Genomic DNA, 27554 nt, shown 5'->3' on the forward strand with positions numbered 1-27554 from the left:
TTCTCAACCGTTAGTCGATCCTTTAGCCAATCAAAATTAAATTCAAACTTATCCTTGAAAAAATTATAAAAGATTAGTCCAAATACAAACTAATTATAAATTAACATGTTATATTTAATTGTTTTCTAAGTAACTTATTACCAGACAATGATTTTTTATGTGATCTTTCACATCTTGGAAAACTTTAACCCAGGAGAATGTAGTCATCGGTGCATATGTGCAAATAAGGGTACCAACATAAGAAACAAGCCAAGCTGCCGAATCCTCAGAGCCACCGGTGTAATCATTAGGAATATCAACTTTAATTTTTCCTATTTTCTTTACTTTCTCTAAACAAACACCCCTAGTAGTTCCTTGACTTCAGTGATGGCTTACAACAGTTATATAGTAATTAAAGCACATAACATAAAAAAAAAATATTTTATCTTTAAAACAACTATTACTTAATATTAAGCTAGATGATAATTGTACAGAAATTAAGAATACTCTAGAAAGTATCGCAGAGAAGTCTCTGTTGTTATGTAACCATTTTTTATTCCCTTACTCTTGTATAAATATCTGGTCATCTGTAAATGAAATACAGGGAAAAATATTCTTCATTCCAAACTCTGTTATGGTATCAGAGCAGCACGACTAGCTGTCTCTTTCTGATCCATGGCCCTCTCAAATTCGTCTGTCCCAAATACCTCCGTAATCTCCTCTTTCTCCCATATTGTAACCACCAAACTTACATTCGAAAATTATCCCTTATGGAAGGTGCACATTAGCACCTATCTACGAGGCCAAGACCTCTTCCAATTTGTCGATGGCTCAGTGCCTCCTCTTCCTCAGTTTCTGCCAGACCAAACAACCACCATTAACCCAGCGTATACAACCTGGAAAAGAACCAATCAACTTGTGCTTAGTGTTCTTTTCTCATCCCTTTCAGACTCTGTTACAGGGCATGTTCTCTCATCCACTACCTCTTTGGAGCTATGAAATACCCTTGCTTCTATGTTTACTTCTCGGTCATAGGAAAAGGAAGTTCATATGCGTTTTCAACTCACTCACCTTTCCCAGGGTACTCAAAGTATCATAGAGTATTTCGGTAAGGTGCGTTCTCCTGCCGACACATTAGCTTCTACAGGTAATCCTTTACCTGACAAGGAATTTGTAACCTATCTACTTACTGGCCTTGGTGACTCATATGAGTCGTTTATTACTTCTATTTCAACACGGTCTGATCCCATTTCTTCTCATGAGTTGTAACAACTGCTACTAGTCCATGAAAGCAGGCTCTCACACTCGGCTAATAAAAATGGAAATGGCATTGAACCATCGGTTAACTTTACCTCTGCTGGAGATCGTTCTTTTGGCGGATGTGGAGGAAGACAGGGCAGAAGTGGGCGTGGGCGATCTGGCTCATTCTCTTGGGGTGGACGAAATTTTTCCTCCCACACTCAAGCACCTCAACAGGCTCTCCCTCGCCCAACCTGTCAAGTGTGTAACAAAGAGGGTCACGTTGCCTTACAGTGTCGGTATCGCTTCGACCATTCGTATCAGCTCGATGCCCCTCCTTCCTTCTCGGCAAACTACACTTCATCTGGATCATTCTCTAATGACTCATGGTATGCAGATTCAGCAGCTACTCACCACGTGACTATTGATCTTCACAACCTCAATTTGTCTTCGGAGCAGTACAATGGCAGTGAGCAAATTCGGGTTGGAGATGGGTCAACTTTGCCAATACAACATCTCGGTGACTCCTCCTTCTCTTCTCATACTTCCTCTTTTCTTCTTCATGATTTATTACACGTTCCTTCCATAACCAAAAATCTTGTGTCTGTATGCAAATTCTGTGTTGACAACCATTGCTTCTTTGAATTTTATGCTTCTCATTTCTCTATGAAGGAAAACCAGAGCGGGAAGACCCTCCTCATCAGACCTAGTCAAAACAACCTCTATGTTTTTCCATCAGCGTCACCATCTTCCATTTCTCCTTCTGTTCAACTCGGTGAACGCACCTCCATAGCCAACTGGCATCACAATTGGGTCATCCATCACTTAAATTAGTTTCTCATGTTCTGCACAACAACGATTTGAAGTCTCCCCACTGAGTCTTCTTTCACCTGCTCAGATTGTCCCCGTGCCAAGAATCATCAATTACCATTTAGTCCTAGTCGGACCCATTATACAAAGCCCTTACAATTACTTGTTGCTGACCTTTAGGGTCCAGCTCTTTATGTCTCTAGAAATGGTTTTAAGTATTATTTGTCTTTTGTTGATGCGTATACCCGATTTACTTGGATCTTTCCTATCAAATTTAAATCAGATGTTCTTAATATTTTTACCACATTCTTGCCTTACATTGAGCGACTGTTTAATTCTAAATTAATCACATTGCAAACGGATGGAGGAGGGGAATTTGTACCTCTCACTTCATTATGTAAAAAATTTGGAATTACTCATCGTCTCTCTTGTCCTCATACACATCAGCAAAATGGTCTCGTTGAACGCAAACATAGACATATTGTAGAAACCGGGCCTGCCCTCTTGGCCCACACCTCACTTCCATAAACCTTTTGGGCCGAAGCCTTTGAGACTGCAGTCTATCTAATCAATCTCTTACCAACTCCAATTCTCAATCAAAAAACCCCTTACTTTCTTGTCCATAATCGTCCTCCTGATTATAATTTTTTGAAGGTTTTCGGGTGTGAATGTTGGCCTAACTTGAGACCATACAACAATCATAAACTCCAATTCAGGTCCACCTCATGTCTGTTTTTGGGAACTAGCCCAAACCACAAAGGCTACCGCTGCCTTGACCTCAAAACAAATCGGACTTATATCTCTAGGGACGTCCTATTTGCTGAAGATTCTTTTCCCTATTCTCAAACACGGTCCAAGCCCAACAATTCCACTCCAAATCCTCCCATTTTCGTAGCCCCACTTCCACTCCTTACTCCATCTATTCTTGGCCCAGGCCCACCTACAATCTCACAAAGTTCACCCTCAACCTCACAACCCCCCTTCTAATTCCTCTGTCTCTTCTCAGTTGCCTATTCTCAGATCGTCTCCTACCCATCACGTACCTGACCCCTCTCCTCTAATTCCTCCTAGATCTCCCAATATCACTAGATCCCATACTAACTCCTCACGTCCTCGCACCTTTCACGATGGCACTATACCATACCCATCCCAAAATTGCTTCACTGCTATTGTCACTGTACCTGATGCCCCATCAAGCTTCTCTACTACTTCAAAATGGCCTGAATGGGAACATGTGATGTCATAGGAGTTTCTTGCTCTCACTCGAAACTCTACCTAGAGTCTTATGCCACCAGATTCAGCTAAAAATGTGCTTGGGTGTCGCTGGGTTTACAAGACTAAGTTGCACGCAGATGGGTCACTTGAACGAAGGAAGGCACGCTTGGTTGCCAAGGGGTACCATCAGCAGCATGGCATTGATTATGATGAAACATTCAGCCCAGTGGTCAAGATGCCCACCATTCGTCTGATTGTTGCCCTTGCCTTCTCTCATGGTTGGACTTTGAGACAGATTGATATACAAAATGCCTTTTTGCATGGTCCTCTTACTGATACCGTGTACATGCAATAGCCTCAGGGCTTCATTGATGCAGGTCATCCCACCTATGTCTGTAAATTGCACAAAGCAATTTATGGACTCAAGCAAGCGCCCAAGGCATGGCATGCTCAGCTGAGTTCGTGGCTTGTTGGGTACAGTTTTCACTCATCCAGGGCAGATCCGTCACTCTTCATTTACAATCAAGTTGATATCCACATTTATCTCCTTGTATATGTAGATGATATCATCATTACTTCTTCACATACCTCTGCATCCAATAAATTAATTGATGATTTGGGTACTACTTTTCCCGTGAAAGACCTTGGGAAATTGTCTTTTTTTCTTGGAGTAGAGCTTGAGTATTTACCCACTGGTATTTTGCTCTTTCACTGCAAATGCCTCAAGAGGCGTGATTTAAAAAGGCACTAAAATGGTTTAAGGCACCGCTTCATGCAAGCGCCGTGAGTCGGCATGCAAGCAGATGAAAAATTCATCCCTAACCTTCATCCAGAAACGAAAAAATTCTCGTTTTCTTGCAGGAAAAAAAAATCCGTGAAAAATCATACAAAATAACAGATAAGATGTTGAACGTAAATCTCGTTTCATCAACAAATTCACAAGGATTTTTTTATTTACAAACTCAAAAATATTTCAGATCTCTCTGAAAATAAAAACAAATTGAAATAAACAAGGATGAATAAAACATGTATGGGTAAAAAACACGAAAATGATAAACTCTAACAAATAACAACAACCCACATATCGATATCAACACAGATCATGTCCAGACATGTGTTTCAACAAACAATTAATCCACGTAACAATCGAAATCTATACTAAACAACGTGGCACAAGAGTTGGCTCTGATACCACTATTATAAGATTTGGAAGAAAATCTAATAATAAAGAATCATTAGAATACTAACATTTGACCATCATTGATCAAGTATTTGTAAGACTAAATTGTGAACCCTCACAGATTTCTATATGGAGAGTATTTAGTAGGGGGTTTTCAGCCATCTTTCTTTATGTTAATCAAAAATTGTGACGGATGGAGAATCATAGGCCTTTATATATAGATAGGCCAATACCCTTATCCACGATTTTCTAAGTGTTGCTTCCTTCCATCGAGAAATGTAACTGTTGGTTTTATTAAATGAATAGTATCTTTATTTTTAATTACCTAGAGTTTTTAATATAAATATAAAACTAATAAAATAAATAAATATATATAATATATTTGAAATGGTGTGGCATGGTAAGACACCTTTAAGTCTTCCAGGAGGAGACTTGTTCTTTCAGATTAAGCTCGTGCTAAAGATTTGAAAATGATGAAGAGGTAAAGGAAATAGAGCAGGTTTTAAAAAGACAGAAGGAAAGAATTGCTCGTATGTAGTATGTCATACTGCAAGGCATTGTTTCACTAATCTGATTGGTAGTTATAGTAACTATCTTTGCACAAAAAATTAGAATTAGAACAAACGCAATCTGCCATACCAGACATCATGAACACAATTCAGCAAATTGATGGGACCTATAAGTGAATCACATGTCATCTATAAGTCATAGAGATTAGAGTATTTGTTGTTTGTTTGATTTTGTTATAAATCACATGTCATCTATAAGTGAGGTTCTATACAACATTATGGTAAGGACTGAAATTTATCAACTGGACAAGTGCCTGAGGACTTCTAGAAGGCTTTGGATTGAGTGCCAGACACAACGAAAGTAACTCAAAGGCAAAGTCAGAGCAACTTTGGACAAATATAATATTTGACCATGTCATGAGTACTATATATCATTTTGTAATTCTCTCTCTTTCCCTTCTTCCGAGGTGGGTTTTGGAGAAAGTTGAATATTTGACCATGTCATGAGAACTATATATCATTTTGTTTCTCTTTAAAAATGACTTTTCACTCTCGAAGTCATGAATATTTGACCACTTAGTTTGGGACATTCTAAAACTAAAAATCAACATTGATCCCTTTAGACTTTCTTTTCTTTAGAAAGAAAAAAACTTGCGCAAAATATATAAACAAAATTATGATTCTAGAAAGTGGTAAAATATGAAGCACTTTATGCTGTGATTTTGTTGGCAAATTATGCATTGTCTTACTAGGGATCAAACGAAATTCAAGGCATATTGGTAGAGTTGCCGGAACAAGACTTGATAAATTTGAATCCTAAAGCCTTTTTGAAGATGACAAGGCTCAGGATATTTATAAATCGTAATGCACGTTTTTCAAGAAGGCTTAATTATCTCTCAAATGAGATACGAGTATTAGACTGGCACGCCTATCCTAGTCCATCTTTCCCGCGAAACTTTCATGGAAAGAAACTCATTGTTTTAAAAATGAGTGAAAGCTTGCTCAAAGAATTGGGAGATGGAGTGAAGGTACAGTTATTTCTTTCTATAAACTATCTATGTATAGATGTTGTAAACTTTCTACATGCTAACATATTTGTTTTTTTTTACAGAGTTTTCAGAATTTGAAAGCTATGAGATTCTCTGAATGTAAATTCCTAACAAAAATTCCCGATGTGTCGGGGCTCCAGAGTCTAGAGAGATTGGAAATTCTTTCCTGCACAAACTTAGTTGAGGTACATCAATCTATTGGATTCCTTGATAAACTCGTTGGACTGACAATTGCTTTTTCCCCAAATTTTACTAGTTTGCCAAGATCCCTCAAGTTGAGATCTCTAAAAACGCTTTGTTTTTCTTATTGCAAAAGGCTGCAAAAATTCCCTGAAATTGAGAGTGAGATGAAATGCTTAAGATCTGTTCAAATTAATGGCACTGCTATAAAAGAACTGCCTCTATCTATTGGGAATCTCACTGGACTTGAATATTTAGATTTATGTGAGTGCTACAAATTAAGGCATATCCCTAACAGCATTCTTCAGCTGCAACATCTCAGATATCTCAATCTCGGTTGTTATTCAGACAAAAGAAAAAATCGCTTACCCTCCTCTCTTACAGAATTGATCTCGTCACCTCCTCCAATGAATTCAGTGTTTCAGAAATTGCAAAAGTTGAATCTTCACTGAATATTTCTATCAAAAATAGATTTGGTTTTGTTAATTGCTTGCTATTCCGCATTGGAAAATTTAGATATATCGGTAATCAATGTCGTTATACTTGCTGAGTGGATCAGAGGATTTGTTCGATTACGGGATCTTACTTTGAATTATTGCAAGCAACTTAAAGGAATCTCAGAACTTCCTCCAAATATAGAAGAGGTAGACGCTAGTACTGGATGCATGTCATTGGAGAGTTTTCATGAAGTATCAAAGAAATTTGAATCCAAAACAAGCAGTTTACGTAGGTTAAACTCGATTTGAGGTCTCTCATTCTGTCTACCTTTGTCTACTAAAAATCATGATGCTTGTTCAGCAGGAAAATCCAGAGGACCATCCATGCTGTACCCTTATATTTCTGGGAAGCTGAAGACTCCAAAAGGTTATGTAAGTGTGATAAATGTTGATTTGCTCTATTCGGATGAGATTAAAGGAATGATTAATTGTAATGATTAATTTGAAAAAACTGTAATGATTAGCTTGAAAATGTTTATATCTAAGTAATGTTTTGGAAGAAATGAGATGAGATGAGATATAATTATTAAAGGAATCGAGTGTTGCGCGCATGTTGTTGAGCTCAAACCCTCCCAAGGGCAATCCAGTAAAATTCTTATCAGGATCTACTATAATGGTATATATCAATATTGATCTATGTATACGTAAGGTATTTCAATGGGCTCAGGTAATGTATTGTTGAATTACCACAAACAAACAAATTAATATGCTAATTAATTATATATACCTCTGATTATTTACTCACAAGGTAGACATTATTTAACATATTGTATGCTTAGTCAATTAGAAATTAACACCAAGCAATAATGGTTAATTATTAAAACAGTACTCTGTGCGCACACATACGTACATACATATATATACGTACGTACACACGTACATATATACGTTATCCAAATATCAACAAGATCCATCTAATTTAACATATACATATCTAATTCCATTAGTGATTAATCGATCTATAGTAATATTTTGGTTGAGGTTTTTGTGTTTTGGCATTGAGTTGCTAAATTCAGTATCATCATGTCCAGCTTGTACCCATAAATGATAGGGGAGTTTGATCTGGGACCGTTCATCGGTTTGCCTTGTGAAAATTCTCTCTCTCTTTCCCTTCTCCCGGGGTGGAATTTTGAAGAAAGTTGAATTGAAGAAAGTTGAATATTTGACCATGTCATCATGAGTAGTATATATAATTTTATTTCTCCCTTTGAAAATGACTTTTGAAGATGTATTTGACTCTACAAGTCACGATGGAGGCATTTTTGGGAAGAAAGGAGAGGGTAGCCGGTTGTACGTGGGAAACAGCAAAGAATATGAATATTATGAACAAGATTATAACAGAGTTGTATTTTATTTTATAGATCAGTAAAAGTAATGGAAGGATACAATCTCAAAGGATTTGCAATATTATATTGAGCTGATCAAGCTCGTGCTGAAGATTTGAAAATGATGAAGAGGTAAAGGAAATCGAGCAGGTTCAAAAGAAAGAAGGAAAGATCAATTGCTCGTATGTAATATGTCATACTGCAAGGCATTGTTTCTCTAATCTGATCGGTAGTTATAGTAACTATCTTTGCACAAAAAATTAGAATTAGAACAAACGCAATCTTCCATACCAGACATCATGAACACAATTCAGCAAATTGATGGCACCTATAAGTGAATCACATGTAATCTATAAGTCGTAGAGATAAGAGTTGTACAAAGAGTATTTGTTGTTTGTTTGATTTTGTTATAAATCACATGTAATCTATAAGTGAAGTTCTACACCACATTATGGTAAGGACTGAAATTTATCAATTGGACAAGTGCCTGAGGACTTCTACAGGGCTTTGAGTTTGAGTGCCAGACAGCATTGAGAAAGTAACTCAAAGGCAGAGCAAGTTGAATATTTGACCATGTCATGAGTACTATATATCATTTTGTTTCTCTTTAAAAATAACTTTTGACTCTCAAAGTCATGAATATTTGACCATGTCATCTATGGGTGTTATTTATGTTCCTTCGAAGCTGCCAAAAGCTAAGGATCATTTGTGTTATTTATTATTTGTCTCCATCAAATGTTCCTCAAAGAAGATGCCAAGAAACCCCTAATATCTCATTGAGCGTGAAATATTCAACTTTTACGTAATATATTAAATGATGCAACGCGGCTTCTAACTCAATTTAAGCAGAGTTGTGTTATGATAATCAGTCATAGATAAACTCTGATGGCCTTTCAAGGTGCTTCTACCTCTTCCCTTTCTTCCTTCACTCGTTGGTGGACTTATGATGTATTCTTGAGTTTTAGGGGTGAAGATACTCGTCAAAATTTCACTGCCCATCTCCTTCAAGCATTGGATCGAAAGAAAATAAACACATACATAGATTACAAGCTTCGAAGTGGGGAGGAAATCTCAGAAGAACTTCTCAAAGCTATCGAGTGCTCAAGGATCTCAATTGTCGTCCTCTCAAAAAACTATGCATCATCCACATGGTGTTTGGATGAGTTGATGAAGATCCTAGAGTGTAGAAAAACGAAGCAACAAAAAGTTTTACCAGTGTTTTACGGTGTAAATCCAACAGATGTGCGACATCAGAGAGAGAGTTTCGGAAAAGCATTGGCTAAACTTAAAGAAAGGTTCAAGAATGAGTCGAAGGTGGAGAGGTGGAAAGCAACCCTAACAGAAGTGGCCGGTTTGTCTGGATTCACTTTAGGAGATAGGTATACTACTTCTACTCCCTCGTATGCCTTCATTTAAAAACAAAAATATGATCATAATACATCTTTATAACACAAGTATATGTACGTGTGTATATCAAAATTTAGGAACTCATCATTAAATCAGAAGCTCCTTGCTTCTTAACAAGGCAAACCGAATTCGAGAATGGAAGCAAAAAAGTTCATTAAATAGATCATTGTCATTTGCTACGTACCGGATATCAAATTTTAGAAACTCATCATTAAATCATAACTCATTTTATTTTGTTTCTTTTTTTTTTTTTTTTTCATTATAGGACCGAACCAGAATTTATTCAAGAAATTGTTCGAGACATTTCTAAAGTAGTAAAGCCAAAATACTTAAATGACGTTGCCAAGCATCCAGTCGGAATGGAGTCTAGAGTACGTGACATCCATGATATACTTCTACGTGTGGGAGTGAATAATACACGCATTCTAGGGATCTATGGAACTGGAAGAATTAGTAAGACAAATCTGGCTAAAGAAATCTACAACACATTTATCGACCAGTTTGAAAATTGTTGCTTTCTTGCAAACGTGAGAGAAAATTCAAAGAGTGAGTATGGTATAATTCAATTGCAATTTACACTTCTTTGCGAGATCCTTGGTGACTGGAGTTTGAAGGTTAGAAATAAAGATGAAGGAATGGGTCTCATAAAAAAAATGCTTTGGAGTAAAAGGGTTCTTTTAGTTCTTGACGACTTGGATCAATCAGTCAAAGTTGAAACCCTACTTGGAGGATGTGATTGGTTTGGTTTAGGAAGTTTAATCATTATAACAACTAGGGATGAATATTTATTAACTAGTAATAATGTTCATTTACGATATAAGGTGAAGGAATTAGATCGTGACGAAGCTCTTCAGCTTTTTAGTTGGAATGCCTTCAAAAATAAAAATCCTAGCCATGATTTTGTAGACATCACAAAAAATGTACTCCATTACGTTGGGGGCCTTCCGTTGGCCTTAACGGTGCTAGGCTCGGATCTCTATAGTAGGGACATTCAATATTGGAGAAGTGCTTTAGAAAAGTACAAAAAAATTCCTCCCAAAGATATTCTTAAAATGCTTAGAATAAGTTATGATGGCTTGGATGCGAGAAGAGTATTTTCTTGGATATTGCATGTTTCTTTACAGGTGAGGAAGAAGAATATGTTACTAAAGTACTTGATGGCTGTGGTTTCTTTCCTAATTGTGGCATCAAAGTACTTGTGGATAAGTCTTTCAATACCATTAGTGAGTGGGGCAGATTAATCATGCATGACTTACTCAAAGATATGGGTAGAGAAATTGTTCGTCAAGAATCACCCGAAGAACTTGAGAAACGTAGTAGGTTGTGATTTCATGAAGACGTTCGTCATGTACTTGAAGAAACTAAGGTAAGAGTTGCATAAAAAAACACATTTCATCTTTTGATTGTAAAATTGGATTGAGATTACATATACATGCACCCATTTATCTGTATGAGTACATCTACCTTGCATTAGTATCATAATAGGTATTTTGTTTATGAGTAGAATGCCTTAAATGAGGAGGAAAAAAAAACTTTTGGTTACATTGAGACAATTTTTTTTTTTAGTATCCTACTTTTTTCTTATATAAAAGATAAAATTGGTAGGTAAAAGTGAAAGCAAACAAGGACATTTTGTGTTCAATCACTTAGGCTCAACTTGTTTTCGTTTTCTAATATTATTTTTGTTTTGAGATTTGAAAAAATTAAATTGTTTATTTTATTTTGTATATGAATTTGAAAAAGTTATACTGATGAGATGAGATAAGATGAAAGTTTTGTGAAAGTGAACAAGGCCTTAGTTTGGGACATTCTAAAAATAAAAATCAAACATTAAGTTTACAAAAATTGGAAACGGAAAGTACAAGCGCAATGTATATATATAAACAAAATTATGACTCTTGCAAGTGGTAAAATATGAAGAATGTTATGCTCTGATTTTGTTTGCATTGTCTTACTAGGGAACAAACAAGATTCAAGGCATATTGATAGAGTTTCCAAAACAAGACTGGATATATTTGAATCCTGAGACTTTCTCGGCGATGAAAAGGCTCAGGATATTTATAAATCGGAATGCATGTTTTTCAAGAGAGCCTAATTATTTCTCCAATGAATTAAGAGTATTTGATTGGCGTAGTTATCCTGGTTATTCTTTCCCACAAAACCTTAATGGAGAGAAACTCATCGTTTTAAAAATGTATGAAAGCTTGTTCAAAGAATTGGGAGACGGATTGAAGGTATAATTATTTCTTTCTTTTATGTCTTGTAAAGTTCTACAAGCTAAGCTATTTTCCTTTGTTTTGTTTTATTTCTTTGCAGAGTTTCCAGAATTTGAAAATTATGAGATTCTCTAAATGTAAATTCTTAACAAAGATTCCTGATATGTCGGGACTCCAGACTCTAGAGGATTTGAACATTGAGTATTGCAATAACTTGGTTGAGGTACATCAATCTATTGGCTTCCTTGATAAACTCGTCAAATTGTCAATTGTCAATTGCCACTGCCTTACTAGATTTCCAAAATCACTCAAGTTGAGATCTCTAAAACACCTCCGTCTTTCTTGTTGCAAAAGGCTGGAGAAGTTTCCTGAAATTGACAGTGAAATGAAACGTTTGACATTTGTTTCACTAGAGGACATGACTGCTATAGAAGAATTGCCTTCATCTATTGGGAATCTTACTAGCCTTGAGTATTTAGTTATAAACGGATGCTACAAACTAAGCTGGCATCTCCTTAACAGCATTTCTCAGTTGCAACATCCATGTGGGCTCAGTTTCAGTTGTTGGTCACATGAAACGCAAAGTCCCTTTATACCCTCCTCAATATATATAGCGTTTCCAGACCTAGAATCTTTGTCTCTTTCCACACGGACACAATAAAAAATAGATCATTTTAGTCTGTCAATTGGCCGCTATTCCACATTGAAAACTTTAAATATATGTGAAAGCAATAATGTTATCCTTCCTAAGTGGATCAAAATATTTGTTCGATTACGGGAGCTTGAGTTGTCATATTGCGAACAACTTAAAGAAATCTCATAACTTCCTCCAAAAATAGAAATCCTAGATGCTCGTGGATGCAGGTCATTGGAGATTTTTCCTGAGGTATCAAAGAAGTTTGAATTCAATACAAGCAGCTTACGTAACCTAAGTTTGGTTAACTTGAGTGGATGCCATAAAATGGTTATAAATCCTATACGGTTTCAGGTCTCTCTCTCTCTCTCTCTCTCTCCCTCGTAGTACTGTGTACCTTAATTGTCTACTACAAATTATGATGCGGGCTTGTTCAACAGGAAAATCTAGAGGTCCAGGATGCAGATTGTAGCCTTACTTTTTCGGGAAAGAAGATTCCAGATTGGGACTACCATTGCAAGCTAGAGATTCCAAATAGTTATGTATGTGATGGGATAAATGTTAATTTGGTGTATTCAGATGAGATTAAAGGATTCATTGCATGTGCTGTTGTTCAGTCCGATCCCTCCCAAGGGTTTTCCATCACTAATCCTATGCATGTCAAGATATACTATAATGGTGTATATCAGTATGACAAGTATATAACATGTTTTACATGGGACTCACATGATTTGTTGTTGTATTATCACAAACTAGATCATGTAGAGCATTTCAAATCAGTGGGAGGAATTCTGCAACTTAAGTTTCAAATTAGAGGTACAGTCATAATTAGAAGTTTGGGAATTCGTGTGGTACGCAAGCAGAAGGAGATCAATAAATTGCAAGATGTTACAAGTTGGAGTCCCTGTGTTAACATCCAGCCTTCTTCAGAAACAAGAATTATTGAATTATATCCAGAAAGCAGCGAGGAGAATCCAAATGTAGTTTTGGAACTCGGGCTCCGTTTGGTAAAGAAGTATGAAGAGAATGCAAGAGTGCTCCGTTGGGCGTCGTGCTGATGATTTTGATGAAACTTTTAGGCAACTTAAAAAGGAAGATGAAGCTCGTGCTGAAGATTTGAAGAGATTAAAGAAGGTAGTGGGCATGCCTCTTGTTGAGGAAAAAATTAGTTGATTGGCATATTCTTGTGAAAACCTGTGTAAAATTGAGTTGTAACAAGTGTTGAAGCAGTGTAATATGAAAAAGATTGAATTGTGCTCAACATAGCTCTACTGGCGCTCGAGCGGGACCTTCCAGAGAGGTTCGCTCGACTTGCGCTCGACTTAGCGCTCGAGCGGAACCCATACAGAGTGGTTCGCTCGATGTGCGCTCGACGAAGCGCTCGAGCGAAACCATACAGAGAAGTTCGCTCAAGGTGCGCTCAACGTGGCACTCGAGCAGAACCCATCCAGAGTGGTTCGCTCAAGGTACGCTCAACGTGGCGCTCGAGCAGAACCTATCCAGAGAGGTTCGCTCAAGATGCGCTAGACATAGCGCTGGAGCAAAACCCATCCAGAGAGGTTCGCTCGATTTGCGCTCGACGTATCGCTCGAGCAGAACTCATCCAGAGAGGTTCGCTCGATGTGCGCTCGACGTCGCGCTCGAGCAGTTTCAGAAGACAACGTGCGCTCGACACCTTGCTCGAGCCAATGTTCAAGACAACCTAATTTTGAGTGCCATGTCTTGCTGGGACTATAAATAGAACAGGTTATTTCTGTTCTTTAGGTGAAGAAAAATGGAGCAAAAACACAATCTCTTTTCAAGAGCATTTGAGAGAAACTTTTCTCTCATTCAAAGTTGAATCTCTTAGAAGATTTACCTTCACCAAATCACACTCAAGATAAAAACACTGTAGAGTCCATTGAAGTGGACATATTCATTGGTCGGAAGATTTCCGGAGCTGCAGAGATCGAGAGGTTCTTGTGGGATACTATAGAAAGGGTTATTTATGGAGTTACAAGCCAAGATTTAGCTACTACAAAGGTTTTGTAAGTGTTTCTAAATTGGTTGTAACGAACTTATATTTCTATAGTGGATTTGTGGTAGTGACCTACACCCGGAGTGGTTTTATATTTTGAAGAAGTTCTTCAAATGAGTTTCCACTCCGTGAACAAATCTCTGCTTTGATTACTTATGTGATGCATATTTTTATTAGTTGTATGGGTGTCAATATGTTTAGTAGACTAAGAGAATTTTGAACTACACCTATTCACCCCTCTCTAGGTGTTGTGTTGGGTAGAACCACTGCTTTTTCAGTTGGTATCAGAGCGGGTTCACTCTGCTAGGATTTAGTTCCTGAGTGTGATCCTGCTGTAGTGGTTAAAATGGATAGGTCTCAATCTCTAACATCGCCACCATATTTTGATGGTAGCAACTATGCTTATTGGAAAGTTCGAATGAGAGCTTTTCTAAAGTCTATAGATGAACGAGTGTGGGTTTCCTTGACAAGAGGATGGAAACAACCGGTTACAATCGTTGATGGAGTTGAAATTCCCAGAGATGTGGAAGAATACTCTAAGGATGAAGTCAACGAGTGTAATTGGAATAGTAAAGGTCTGAATGCGATTTTCATGGCCGTGTCCCAGGAGGAGTTCGAACGAATCTCCATGTGTGAAATTTGTAAAGAGGCATGGGACATTATTGAAATTACACATGAATGTACCAAGGCTGTCAAGAATTCTAAGCTTCAAATGTTAACCACTAACTTTGAAGAACTTAGAATGAAAGACGATGAAACATTTGATTCTTTCTATGCTAAATTAAATGATGTTGTCAATTCTCGCTTTAATTTAGGGGACAAACTCCAGGAAAACAGGATTGTAAGAAAAGTCCTCAGATCTCTTCCTGAAAGATTTCGCCCCAAAGTTACAGCTATTGAAGAAAGGAAAGATTTGGACACTATGAGGATTGAAGAGCTGGTGGGCTCTCTACAAACCTATGAACATACTCTTCCTGTGTATAAGAAAAATAAGTCTATAGCCCTCAATACCATTAGAGAGGAGTCAGATGAGTCATCAGATGAGTTGGCTATGAGTGACAAAGAAATAGCATTCTATGCTAAGGAATTCAGAAAAATGTTCGTGTCTAGAAATAACAAGAATCAGAGACAAGAGAAGAAAAAGTTTGAAAGATACAATGGAAATTCGAGTTCAGGGAACAAGGAGAGGAGCTCTAAGAAATACACTAATGCTAACAAAGACAAGAGCCAATCAAAGATACAGTGTTATGAATGTCATGGATTTGGACACATTTGCTTAGAATGTGCAAATTACAAAAAGGCCAAAGAAAGAGCTAAGATTGCATCCTTGAGTGAGAGTGAGTCAAAGTCAAGTGACTCATCAGAGAACTCTTCTTCAAAAAGAAACCTCAACTACATGGCATTTACTTCTACTATTGGTGACAAAAGTCAATGCAGTGAACAAGTGTCTGATGATGGGAGTATATCTGGAAATGAATCTGAGTGCGAAGATCAGTTGCAAAAAATATATGAGAAGCTGTACAAGGAGTGTGTTAGATTAAGAAAACTCAACAAAGCACACATTGAGAAAATAGTTTTCTGCAAATGTGAAAATGAAGGGCTTCAAGACAAATTAAATGAAGCCATCAGTTTATCATATCAGTTAAAAATGAAGAATGCAATTCTGGAAGATAAGTTGAGAACTCAAGAAAGTGAGATGATTTTGTTAAATGATAGACTGAAAACCTTTTCTACTGGGAAACATAACCTTGACAAAATCCTAATCTTAAGAAAGTCCTCTAGTGACAAAAGTGGTCTGGGATATGTAAAAAGGGAATTCGATGTGGCTACAACCTCCTATAGAAATGTGGGAAGGACTGTGTTTGTTCGTAAATCAACTGCCAATAGGAATGCCAACATATCGGAAAAGGTTAAGAAATCATTACAGGTGCAACAATTTGCTCCACCTCCAGAAAGACAAAGAGCTCGCAATACAAGCCCTATATGTCACTACTGTTGAAAGATAGGTCATGTTAGAACAGAGTGTTCAAAATTGAAAAGGTACACTATGCATGGTCCTACATCCTCTAAGAGTAAAAATGTGGATTTGTCAAAAAGGGATAAGAATCTCATAAATGCCCCTAAGTATGCCTCACCCTTCATGAGACAGAGAGATTACAAAGAAAATTATGTGTACCATAATTGTGGTAAGGTTGGTCACATCCGACCAAATTGTTATCAGCTTAGAAGGCATCCCATGAGAGATAAGAATAATCATTCAAGGAAAGGGCATCAAAATCTGTGGAGTCAAGTCATGGCCTTAACTAGACAAAATGATAGACTCAATGTCAAGTTAGACCAACTGACTACTAGCCAAAAGGCTGCAAACTCACCAAAAATCATAAACATGTGGGTCAAAAAGGGAGAAAGGAACACGTGTCATGTTGCACACATTGCTCTGAAGACCAGGGATACTTCTTTGTGGTACCTTGATAGCGGATGCTCTCGTCATATGTCGGGTGATAGAACCTTATTTAAAACTGTTGAAGAGTACAAATGCGGAACAGTTACATTTGGAGATGAGGGAAAGGCCAATATAATTGGAAGGGGTGAAATTGAAATACCTGGACTACCTGTCTTGAGGGAAGTCTTGTTTGTTGATGGATTAAGAGCAAATCTACTCAGTATAAGTCAGATGTGTGATAACGGTGCTGAAGTCTGTTTTTCAAAAGAAATATGTACTGTTTCAGATAATGATGGAAAGTGTGTAGTGCAAGGAATCAGAACATCTGATAATTGTTATGGCATCACTCCTAGTTCACAGTACAGTTGCAGTAGCGCTAAAAGTGAGACTACTGATCTTTGGCATCAAAGGCTTGGACATGTGAATCACAGAAATCTATCCAAGATTGCCAAGAAAGAAATGGTGGTAGGATTGCCTGAGCTGGGTAAAGTGGAGACTCCTGTTTGTGGGTCATGTCAATTGGGAAAACAAGTCAGAACAGCTCATAAGAATACAACAGCGATCCTAACCAAACGACCATTAGAGTTATTACACATTGATCTTATGGGACCCTCTAGAACTGAGAGTCTGGGGGGAAAGAAATATATACTGGTGATGGTAGATGATTTCACCAGATACTCTTGGGTAGAGTTTTTGAGAGAAAAGGGTGAAGCTTCTGACGTGATTAAAATATTGTGCAAGAAACTTCAAAATGAACAAGGAAAATCAATAGTCAGAATTAGGAGCGACCATGGAAGAGAGTTTGAAAATTTTAGTCTTGAGAGATTCTGTGATGAAGAGGGTATCAGTCAAGAATTTTCTGCTCCTATCACTCCACAGCAAAATGGAGTAGTTGAAAGAAAGAATAGAGTCATTCAAGAAATGGCTCGTGTTATGATGCACAGCAAAAGTGTACCTACTCATTTTTGGGGGGAAGCTGTGAACACAGCTTGTCACATTATGAACAGAGTCTATCCAAGACCGAGCACTTCTAAAACACCATATGAATTGTGGAAAGGGAAGAAACTAAATGTGAATTACTTCAGGGTGTTTGGAAGCAAATGCTATATTTTGAGAGATAGGGAAAACTTGGCTAAGTTTGACCCTAAGAGTGATGAAGGAATTTTTCTTGGGTATTTCAGAAACAGTCGTGCTTATAGGAGTTACAATCTACGCACCCAAACTGTCATGGAATCAATAAATGTGGTGGTGAATGATGCTCCTAGAGAGGAATTGAATAGTGAAGAACAAGTTCACATACCTAGTGAAACTGAAAAAATGGGTGTTGATGAGCACAATGAAAACTTAGAGACCTTTTCTGGTGAAAAGGTAATTGTCCACAAGGAGCCATCGTCAAGAGTGAAGTTAAATCACCCTCAGGATAACATAATAGGGAAGATAGATGAAGGAACGAGACTGGGGAGGAAAGTGATAAATCAACTGGCTCATTCAAGCTACATCTCACAGATTGAACCAAAAAGAGTTGAAGAAGCCTTAAATTATGAGAGTTGGTTAAATGCTATGCATGAAGAAATAAATCAGTTTGTGAGGAATGATGCATGGCACTTGGTTCCAAGACCTGAAAATTACAATGTGGTTGGTACCAAGTGGATTTTCAAGAATAAGTCAGATGAGTATGGTACGATTGTGCGAAATAAAGTAAGATTAGTTGCTCAAGGGTATGCCCAGATGGAGGGAATAGATTTTGATGAGACATTTGCACCAGTTGCCAGACTTGAATCAATCCGGATATTGTTGAGCATTGCTTGTCATATGTGTTTTAAACTGTATCAAATGGATGTTAAGAGTGCCATCTTGAATGGGATTCTTCAAGAAGAAATGTACGTTGAGCAACCAAATGGGTTCAAGGATCCCCAACATCCGAATCATGTCTATAGGTTGAAGAAAGCCCTATATGGTCTAAAACAAGCTCCCAGAGCTTGGTATGAAAGGCTAACTTCATATCTGTTAGATCATAAGTTTTTGAGAGGAAGTGTTGATAGGACACTCTTCATAAGAAAAGCTGGGGAAGACATAACAGTGGCTCAAATCTACGTGGATGACATTATGTTTGGATCATCTATCGATGCTCTTGCTCTTGAGTTTGCAGAAGAAATGAAAAATGAATTTGAAATGAGTATGGTTGGTGAACTGACATTCTTTTTAGGACTCCAAGTGAAACAGTTGGACGATGGGATGTTTATATCCCAATCAAAATATGCGAGGGATTTGATTAAAAAATTTGGATTAGATGGCAATAGCCATGCCAGAACCCCCATAAGCACAACTGTCAAGCTTAGCACTGATGTGTCTGAGAAAAATGTTGAACAATCCTTGTACAGGAGCATGATTGGGAGTTTATTGTATCTCACTGCGAGTAGACCTGACATTGCGTTTAGTGTTGGGGTTTGTGCTAGATTTCAAGCAAATCCCAAAGAATCACATCTTGTAGCTGTCAAACGTATACTTCGGTATGTGAATAAGACAGTTAATTATGGGATTTGGTACTCTAGAGACTCTAATACTGTGCTTGCGGGCTATTCTGATGCTGATTGGGCCGGTAATGCAGATGATAGAAAAAGTACTTCTGGTGGGTGCTTTTATGTAGGCACTAATCTTGTAGCTTGGATGAGCAAAAAGCAAAATTTCATTTCCTTATCCACAGCTGAGGCTAAGTACATTGCCGCTGGGAGTTGTTGCACACAATTGTTGTGGATGAAACAAATGTTATGTGACTATGGCATTACTCAAGGTGTAATGAGCATTTATTGTGATAATACTAGTGCCATAAACATTTCAAAAAATCCTGTCCAACATTCTAGGATCAAGCACATTGATATTAGACATCATCTCATTCGAGAACTTGTGGAAACACATATCGTAGCCCTTGAGTACATTCCCACCGAACATCAACTAGCCGATCTCCTTACCAAACCTTTGGATGGGCTTCGATTTGAATGTCTTAGAAAGGCTATTGGTATTTGTGCATTGACCTAAGGGCTGGAACATACATTACATGCATTACATGCATTCTCGTTTTATTTGTTTTGTGTATTTTCCCTCTCCTCATGCTCCTCCCTTCTATTAAATTTTTTTTTTGCTTGCTGTTGTATATAGAAAGAGTGCACATGTGTGTGATAAAGATGGTTAGTGATGTCAATTCTGAAATTTTTGTAGACATATGTCGTTTGAAAATTGTATCATGTACATTTACAAGTTACAAAGGTTTAAAACATGTGTACTATGTGTATTTTGTGACCTGCATCACACACTACATTTCTAGCTCAATCAATTGTTGCTTTGCCACCTGTGAGTTCTTGGGGAGGCAATCAAAGGTGTAAGGGAGCTCTACGTGTATACAGAATTGACCACGGGCTAGATGACCTCTTGATTTTATATCAAAATTCCACTTGTGCAGTCTTTGCATTTAAAAAAAAAACAAAAAAAAAAAAAAAGAAAAGGGGAGAAGAAGATGAAGAAGAAGAAGAAAATGGGTCATATTACTCGATAGGCAATACTGATACAGGAATTAAAACAGAATTTTTTTAGGTCCTAGCAGCATTAGGTTTTACTTTCTGTATCATGGAAAGGCTTTCCAAGCACTTATGGTTTCATGTTTCAGCCTAACCCCACTCACATATTTTGGTTGAAACTTCTTGATTGAGTAGGAATTCTATAAACACGCATGTACATCTTACCTGTAATACTTTGTTTCTACTACCTGTGTGAATTGTGATAATATGATGATCTTTTACATGTGATGTGATTTTCAGGCTTCAAAATTGACTTCATTAATGCTTGAATCACTGAATGAGAAATTGTGCTTATATTTGTGAATTCTGGATTTTCGCTCGAGCGAAACTTAAATTCCGCTCGAGCGAAAAAACGTTTTAAAACTGCTCTGCGACAGTTTCTCTTTCCCGCATTTCCTTTTATTTCTGCACCGTTTTCTCTTCCCTCTTCGTGCGATTCTTCTATTAGGGTGCGATTCTTCCCTCTCTGTGCGATTCCTGCACCATTTTCTCTTCCCTCACGGTAAGTTTCCTTCCATTGGGTTTATTTTCCTAATTTTGGTATTAGGATTTGGTTTTTTTTTTCTCCATTGGTTTGTTATATTTGGGGTTTTTAGTTTTGGGTTTCGAAATGGAGATCTTATTTGGAGTGGTTGCTGATTTGTGATTTGGGAGTAGAGAGTGATTCTCTCACTCTTGTATTGAGGAGGTTCATGGAACTCCCAAGAGTCTTTTTCATTTGGTTTTTGCTTGGATGCACACCAAGTGTTCTGTGAAATGCCTCAATGAGGTTTGGATGTTCATTTTCATCATACATCAGCATAACATTGTTCCCATATTCATTCCATTGGGTTAGTATTTGACATTGAGGATTGGGACCTCCATTGGGTTTAAAACCCAACATTGGCTTAGTTGCACTTGAAATGCTCAAAATGCCAAATGGGTTGTTAAATTGTGCTTGTGGGCATGTGCATTGTGCATTTTAAAATGGTTTTTGACAACATTCATGCCTTGATTTTGAAATTTTTTTATATAACCTAATTTTGGCAAAGTATACATTGGTTTGAATCATGCATTGGGCATTTTAGACATACATTGGACATTTCACATTTCCTTTAACCTTGTCTAACAGTCACTGATTATGTCCACAGTCAAAAGTATGTCTCGACGTGTTCGTCCACGCCAAAGTCCTCCTGCCCCCGCTCAAGCACTTTTCCACGATACTCGTGCAAGAGAACTTTACGCTCAGAACTTTTCTAACCGTTCTCCTATTGTCGAGCGGGTAGTCACCCTCGGTGAGCTTTCTGAGACTATTATCCCACATATTTTTGAGTCTCGCCAGTGGCTAGCCTTGACCACTGGTCATCCCACTCCTTCTATGGAGTTGGTTAAGGAGTTTTACTCCAACATTCATGCCATCTCTGATGATGACTCTTTTGATCTTAGTCTCCGGAATATTGTCTTTCGGGTGACTCCGGGCATGTTAGCGGACTTGCTAAATGCCCCGCGTGTGGCAAATCCTGTGTATCCCTATACACGGACTTCCCCTCCTAGTCCGTCAGTCATTGTTGAGTGTCTAATTGGTCCATTTTCTAGTTGGGATGGTAAGTCACCCATTCTAACGGCACGTTTTCCACCTGATTTTCTCATTTTCAGTAGGATAGTCCTTACAAATCTCTATCCTACTGGTCATCAGAGTGATGTGGGTCCTGACCGTGCCACTCTTTTGTATGCACTGATCAACGATGTTTACATAAACCTGGGGAGTCATCTGTGCCGGGTTATGCTTGAGGCTTTTAATTCCCTAAAACACGGACTGGTTTGCCTTTCGCTTGCCTCATCAATAGGTTAGCCCTCTCTCGGTCAGTTGCGCTTCTTCCACATGAGCCTAGAGTCCCTCTTAAAGCTCCTATTGGTCCTAGGACCATGCAACTGAGTCGGGCTCACATTGCCCCTCAACCTCTGGATGTTGAGCATCCTCCACCACCCTCTGGATGTTGAGCATCCTCCACCACCCTCTTCTCAGCCATCAAGCTCTCGGCCTTCAAGCTCACAGCCACATAGCTCGGTACCATCTACATCGGCACCTGGTTTGATCGAGCCCAGCCTTCAGCAGGTCGTTGAGTACCTTGCCCTTTTTGAAGCACGGTTTGATGCACGGTTTGATAGCCTTGATGCTAAAGTTAACAGCCTGTAGTAGCTTGTGACTCAACACTTCAACGATATAGAGGAGCGCTTTGATGATGATGGCAGTCAGCCTAATGGTGATGATGATGATGGCAATCAGCCTCATGGTGATACTTGAGACCCTTGGCTTGTCATGACGAAAAGGGAGAGTAGTACATATTCAGGGGGAGTGGTATAGATATAGGGGCAGTAGCAAGAAAGCTATAGGGGCAGTTTTTGTTTTGTTAGTAATGGTATCACATTGTTTTTGTGGGGGAGCAGCTTTTGTTGTTAATTGCATGCTGCTATTGTTTGTCTATTGAGCTCAATGTCTAATTAATTTCTTAATGAAAAGTTTTTTTATGAAAATTGTGCAACTGACATTGTTTATGCTTATGAGATTATTTATTGCATATTTTTAGTGGTTCGTTTAACCGTTTGCTAAGTGTTTGCAGAAATTTCTCAACATGTTCAAGATTTTGTCTAAATCAAGGGAATCCTATTTGGGGTGTGTCAGGATTAGGTCCTATGTATAGGTTAGAAGTTTTGTCACAGAAATGCCAAAGGGGGAGATTGTTGAGAAAAAAATTAGTTGATTTGCATATTCTTGTGAAAACCTGTGTAAAGTTGAGTTGTAACAAGTGTTGAAGCAGTGTAATATGAAAAAGATTGAAATGTGCTCAACATGGCTCGACTGGCACTCGAGCGGGACCTTCCAGAGAGGTTCGCTCGACTTGCGCTCGACTTAGCGCTCAAGCGGAACCCATATAGAGTGATTCGCTCGATGTGCGCTCGACGAAGCGATCAAGCAGAACCATACAGAGAGGTTCGCTCAAGGTGCGCTAGACGTGGCGCTCGAGCAGAACCCATCCAGAGTGGTTCACTCAAGGTGCGCTCGACGTGGCGCTCGAGCATAACCTATCCAGAGAGGTTCGCTCAAGGTGCGCTCGACATAGCGCTCGAGCAGAACCCATCCAGAGAGGTTCGCTCGATTTGCGCTCGACGTAGCGCTCGAGCAGAATTCATCCAGAGAGGTTCACTCGATATGCGCTCGACGTATCGCTCGAGCGGTTTCAGAAGACAACGTGCGCTCGACCTTCGCTTGACACCTCGCTCGAGCCAATGTTCAAGACAACCTAATTTTGAGCGCCGTGTCTTGCTGGGACTATAAATAAAACAGGTTATTTCTGTTCTTTGGGTGAAGAAAAACAGAGCAAAAACACAATCTCTTTTCAAGAGCATTTGAGAGAAATTTTTCTTTCATTCAAAGTTGAATCTCTTGGAAGATTTACCTTCACCAAATCACACTCAAGATAAAAACACTGTAGAGTCTATTGAAGTGGACGTATTCATTGGCCGGAAGGTTTCTGAAGCTGCCGTCCTGCAGAGATTGAGAGGTTCTTGTGGGATACTATAGAAAGGGTTATTTATGGAGTTGCAAGCCAAGATTTAGCTACTACTAAGGTTTTGTGAGTGTTTCTAAATTGGTTGTAACGAACTTATATTTCTATAGTGGATTTGTGATTGTGACCTACACCCGGAATGGTTTTATATTTTGAAGAAGTTCTTCAAATGAGTTTCCATTCCGTGAACAAATCTCTGCTTTGATTACTTGTGTGATGCATATTTTTTATTAGTTGTATGGGTGTCAATATGTTTAGTAGACTAAGAAAATTTTGAACTACACCTATTTACCCCCTCTAGGTTTTGTGTTGGGTAGAAACACTGCTTTTTCACCTCTAAATAACAGTAAGAAGCAAGGGCAGATGCAAAATGCTAGATTTGAAGGAGTAAGTAACAAAAAGAGTGAAAGTACTTCCCCCAATGATGGTGGGGATGGTGATAATACGAAAGGCCACAACTTGGAGAATGGGCACTCCAGTGGTAACTATGTTCATAATGAAGATTCTAAGGTGAATGGTGGTGTTAACGGTATAGGAAATGGGAGCTCCGACGCTGGGGCTTTTGATGTAAATAAGCTTCAGAAGCTTAGAGCTAAAGGTGGGAAGAAAGCCGAAACCCTTGTTAGCAAGGGCTCTAAGGCAGAGCCAAAGAAAAAGAAAACAAAGAAGAATAGAGTTTGGGACGATTCACCACCTCAGGCCAAATTGGATTTCACAGATGATGTGGGTGAGAATGGGGACAATATAAAGGTTGTTGCAGCAGATCATGGTGAAAGTATGATGGACAAGGAAGATATTTTTAGCAGTGAAAGCGAGGCTGAAGAAGATGAGGAGGTGGGGAAGGACAGCAAGCCTGAAACTAAGAAGAAGGGGTGGTTTTCAACAATGTTCCAAAGGTTAGTTTATTAATTTCAATCCTTTGGTTATTGTGTGTGCATGTATGACTTAATTTAGAGCATACACGTAATTTTATTTTTATGACTTCCATTCACTATCTGCAATCTTTGTAGTTTTAGGCATAGTTATTTGAAGGATATTGCTTGAGTTTTTCAACATTGTCTTTCTTCATGAAAAAAATATGATACTGAGTTCTTCATCTCCATCCCGGCGATTGTTATTTCAACAATTCAATACAATGTTTTGGGCCATAATTTAGTTTTTACATCGTTACTTCCTTTAAAATCTACTTATTTTTCAATTTAGACAGTGCCATTAAACTGTAAATGAAGTTTAAGTGCCTAAGTTACCCTACTTCTGTATCGTAGAGGATGCATGTGCGTGTGTTTTTGCATACATTGGTGCTGTGAGCACACTTATTATATTCTATGAATTTTTGAGTGTAGAGTTTCTTTAAAAAGTCACTTTGCAGGTTGCCTACTGGCTTCTGCAGCACGTGATCAATGTCATGATGGCTGCTTGTGACACTTTCCGATCTGGAGCGGTTGAGCAGCTGTGACTCATGCGCAAAGGCTCCAGGTTGAACATTTGATTTTACAGCCTATTACCAGGCTATCTGGCTTCTTTACTCAGAGAGGGTTTGTTTGTTGAATAAAATATGTAAGTAATACAAGCTGGACCCTCATTGCTGAATTGTCACCTTTTTCTCTTGTAAGATTCTATATTTGAGAAGGGCTTTGAGAAAGATCCTGCCATTGTAGCAAAGGAAGCAATCCGGGAGGCAACACATAATGGTTCTGATGTGGTTCTTGTTGATACAGCTGGTCAAATGCAGGTATCGCGCTTAGCTGGTATTATGTTATAAATACGTGTTGTTATCTGCTATATGTATTATACTGGCTTTTATAGATAATTAGGGCTATGTGTTTCTCTGCCATGTTTGTTTTTATTCCATCATGGCCATTTGATACATGTTCTCCATTTTTCAGGATAATGAACCGTTGATGAGAGCACTCTCAAAGCTTATTTACCTTAACAATCCCGAACTGGTCTTGTTTGTTGGAGAGGCACTGGTTGGAAATGATGCCGTTGATCAACTTTCAAAATTCGATCAGGTATGACTTTTAGATTTAGGATTGTCATCTATTGTTGGGACCTTTTATTTATGGAGTTATTTAAGCTACACTTGTTTTCTATACAGAAATTAGCCGACCTTTCGACTTCAGCTAGTCCAAGACTGATAGATGGGATCTTGCTCACAAAGTTTGATACTATTGATGATAAGGTAGTTACTCCTCAAACAGCAAGGAGTTTTGAGAGTTTTGATTGCTTGATTTGCGTCCATTGTTGTCATCTGTTATGACTAATGTATAACTGAAATTGATGGCGTAGGTTGGAGCTACACTTTCAATGGTTTGCATATCTGGGGAACCAGTCATGTCTGTCGGCTGTGAACAGTCATATACAGATCTCAAGATGCTCAATGTAAAATCGATTGTCAAGACCATGAACTTGAATGAGAATGTGTTGGTTTCATTCTTCATGGTGTGCTGTGTGTCTGTTTGTCACTCGGCATCTATGTTGTTGCATGCTGAACTTTCAGTGTCATCCCTTGAATAAAATTACTTTGCCTCTCACAACTGCTCAAGTTGACTGCTTGACAATTTTTTATTTATTTAATAATTAAGAAAATGATTTTAAGTGTATTGAGATATTTTTTATTTTTTTAAAATATTTAAATATATTAAAAAATGTAAAAAAAAAAAATCCAAAACAACGGGTGGTCACGTTGAGCGGGCTACTCTGGGCCCAACTCGTCATCCCATATGAGCCCATGAACTTGCTCGAAGTGAATCAGTCACTTGCATCTGTTTCTTGTATTATGGTTAATCCCACGCGTTCAATCTCTCTCTCTGCGCACGCTAGTTGAGATTGGGGCTTGGAAATAACTTCCAAAATTTCGGTCAAAGCATAGAAGAAAAATGTCTGAAGTTGGTTATGGGAGGGAGCCCTTGTGTGCTTTACATACAAATCTTATGGCGTTTCTTCATAGAACGATGCTATGTGATGCGTATGGAACAAAAATAATGTTGGGGTTGGTGTCGCTAGACTAGAAATATGGAGAAGTGTTTTGTGAATTGTAGAGAATTGATTGTGAATAGCAGTAAAATGATTGTAAATTGTAGTGAAATGGTTTTAGTAAAATATTTTACTCGATTTTGAAAAATTAGAGATAAAAAGTTGAAAAAAATTATTATAAAATGAAAATATTGTTATAATATAATTTTTTTATTATTATTTTTGTTTTGAGAGTTAAAAAAGTTGACTTGATTTTTGTGTTTTGTTTTGAAGTTTGAAAAAATTGTAATTATTAAATGGAAAAGTTGAAGATTGGAAATTGAAAAGTGTTTTTGTATTTGAATAATATTTAGGAAATAAATGAGATGAGAAATTCTAAGATGATATAAGATGAAACCATTTTAAAAGAATTACTTAAAAGAAAAATAGCTCTCCTGTTTCAGGCCAATTTGTGCACCGAAGTGCACCAATCGCTAACATGTTTAATAAAGCAGAACATTTTGGTTTGAAAATTACTAGTCTTACCATTTGTTTTTATCACTAGTTTTTACCGCTGTGAGTTTTTTATTTTTATTTTTTATTATTATTATTTTTAATGATTAAGTAAGTATTATTTAATAATATTATTAATTTTTTTATTTTTTAAAATATATTTAAATGTATTAAAAAATACATGTAGAAAAATACAAAAAAAAAAAAAAAATCATCCCAAAACCATTAACGGGAGCCCCACCAGGAGCTCCTAGTGGTGGAAGTAG

The 27554-nt window shown here is 37.9% G+C and overlaps 4 protein-coding genes across 7 annotated transcripts; all 4 read left to right on the forward strand.

Moving 5' to 3' along the window:
• The first annotated feature begins 8868 nt into the window (after positions 1–8868).
• LOC121244581 (disease resistance protein RPV1-like) lies at positions 8869–11397 on the forward strand. 3 transcript variants are annotated; one of them, XM_041142715.1, is made up of 2 exons: positions 8869–9362; positions 11349–11397. In XM_041142715.1, the coding sequence occupies exons 1-2, from the start codon at positions 8869–8871 to the stop codon at positions 11374–11376; spliced, it is 522 nt and encodes a 173-aa protein (XP_040998649.1). In that variant the 3' UTR covers positions 11377–11397. The 3 variants fall into 3 exon arrangements, with proteins under 3 accessions (XP_040998649.1, XP_040998648.1, XP_040998647.1); XM_041142714.1 differs by lacking the exon at positions 11349–11397 and adding an exon at positions 9660–10887 and having other exon boundaries at positions 8869–9366; XM_041142713.1 differs by lacking the exon at positions 11349–11397 and adding an exon at positions 9656–10887.
• A 32-nt stretch (positions 11398–11429) lies between these two features.
• LOC121244584 (disease resistance protein Roq1-like) lies at positions 11430–12652 on the forward strand. Its single transcript, XM_041142721.1, has 2 exons — positions 11430–11624; positions 11707–12652. The coding sequence occupies exons 1-2, from the start codon at positions 11430–11432 to the stop codon at positions 12265–12267; spliced, it is 756 nt and encodes a 251-aa protein (XP_040998655.1). The 3' UTR covers positions 12268–12652.
• Positions 12653–13257: 605 nt separating this feature from the next.
• Positions 13258–24922, forward strand: LOC121244585. Of its 2 annotated transcripts, XM_041142724.1 has the most exons (3): positions 13258–13386; positions 24154–24646; positions 24685–24922. In XM_041142724.1, the coding sequence occupies exons 1-3, from the start codon at positions 13258–13260 to the stop codon at positions 24762–24764; spliced, it is 702 nt and encodes a 233-aa protein (XP_040998658.1). In that variant the 3' UTR covers positions 24765–24922. The 2 variants fall into 2 exon arrangements, with proteins under 2 accessions (XP_040998658.1, XP_040998657.1); XM_041142723.1 differs by having other exon boundaries at positions 24154–24922.
• Positions 24923–25088: 166 nt separating this feature from the next.
• LOC121244293 (signal recognition particle receptor subunit alpha homolog) lies at positions 25089–26821 on the forward strand. The gene is made up of 7 exons (XM_041142302.1): positions 25089–25123; positions 25271–25296; positions 25434–25552; positions 25707–25832; positions 25919–26002; positions 26110–26331; positions 26565–26821. Exons 1-7 carry the CDS (start codon positions 25089–25091, stop codon positions 26568–26570), a joined length of 618 nt encoding a protein of 205 aa, XP_040998236.1. The 3' UTR covers positions 26571–26821.
• Positions 26822–27554: the final 733 nt, after the last annotated feature.

Source organism: Juglans microcarpa x Juglans regia, chromosome 8S (assembly GCF_004785595.1).
Source record: "Juglans microcarpa x Juglans regia isolate MS1-56 chromosome 8S, Jm3101_v1.0, whole genome shotgun sequence".
Lineage (NCBI taxonomy): Eukaryota > Viridiplantae > Streptophyta > Magnoliopsida > Fagales > Juglandaceae > Juglans > Juglans microcarpa x Juglans regia.

Excerpts from the sequence above, each read along its gene's own strand:
- LOC121244585 (XM_041142723.1), top strand. The coding sequence starts at position 13,258 with ATGAAGAGAATGCAAGAGTGCTCCGTTGGGCGTCGTGCTGATGATTTT. Across the intron at positions 13,387-24,153 it reads TAAAGAAGGTAGTGGGCATG|CCTCTAAATAACAGTAAGAA; the intron begins CCTCTTGTTGAG and ends ACTGCTTTTTCA.
- LOC121244584 (XM_041142721.1), top strand. The coding sequence starts at position 11,430 with ATGAAAAGGCTCAGGATATTTATAAATCGGAATGCATGTTTTTCAAGA. Across the intron at positions 11,625-11,706 it reads AATTGGGAGACGGATTGAAG|AGTTTCCAGAATTTGAAAAT; the intron begins GTATAATTATTT and ends ATTTCTTTGCAG.
- LOC121244293 (XM_041142302.1), top strand. The coding sequence starts at position 25,089 with ATGCATGTGCGTGTGTTTTTGCATACATTGGTGCT. Across the intron at positions 25,297-25,433 it reads CTCATGCGCAAAGGCTCCAG|ATTCTATATTTGAGAAGGGC; the intron begins GTTGAACATTTG and ends TTCTCTTGTAAG. Across the intron at positions 26,003-26,109 it reads TTGATACTATTGATGATAAG|GTTGGAGCTACACTTTCAAT; the intron begins GTAGTTACTCCT and ends TTGATGGCGTAG.
- LOC121244581 (XM_041142714.1), top strand. The coding sequence starts at position 8,869 with ATGGCCTTTCAAGGTGCTTCTACCTCTTCCCTTTCTTCCTTCACTCGT. Across the intron at positions 9,367-9,659 it reads TCACTTTAGGAGATAGGTAT|GAACCAGAATTTATTCAAGA; the intron begins ACTACTTCTACT and ends CATTATAGGACC.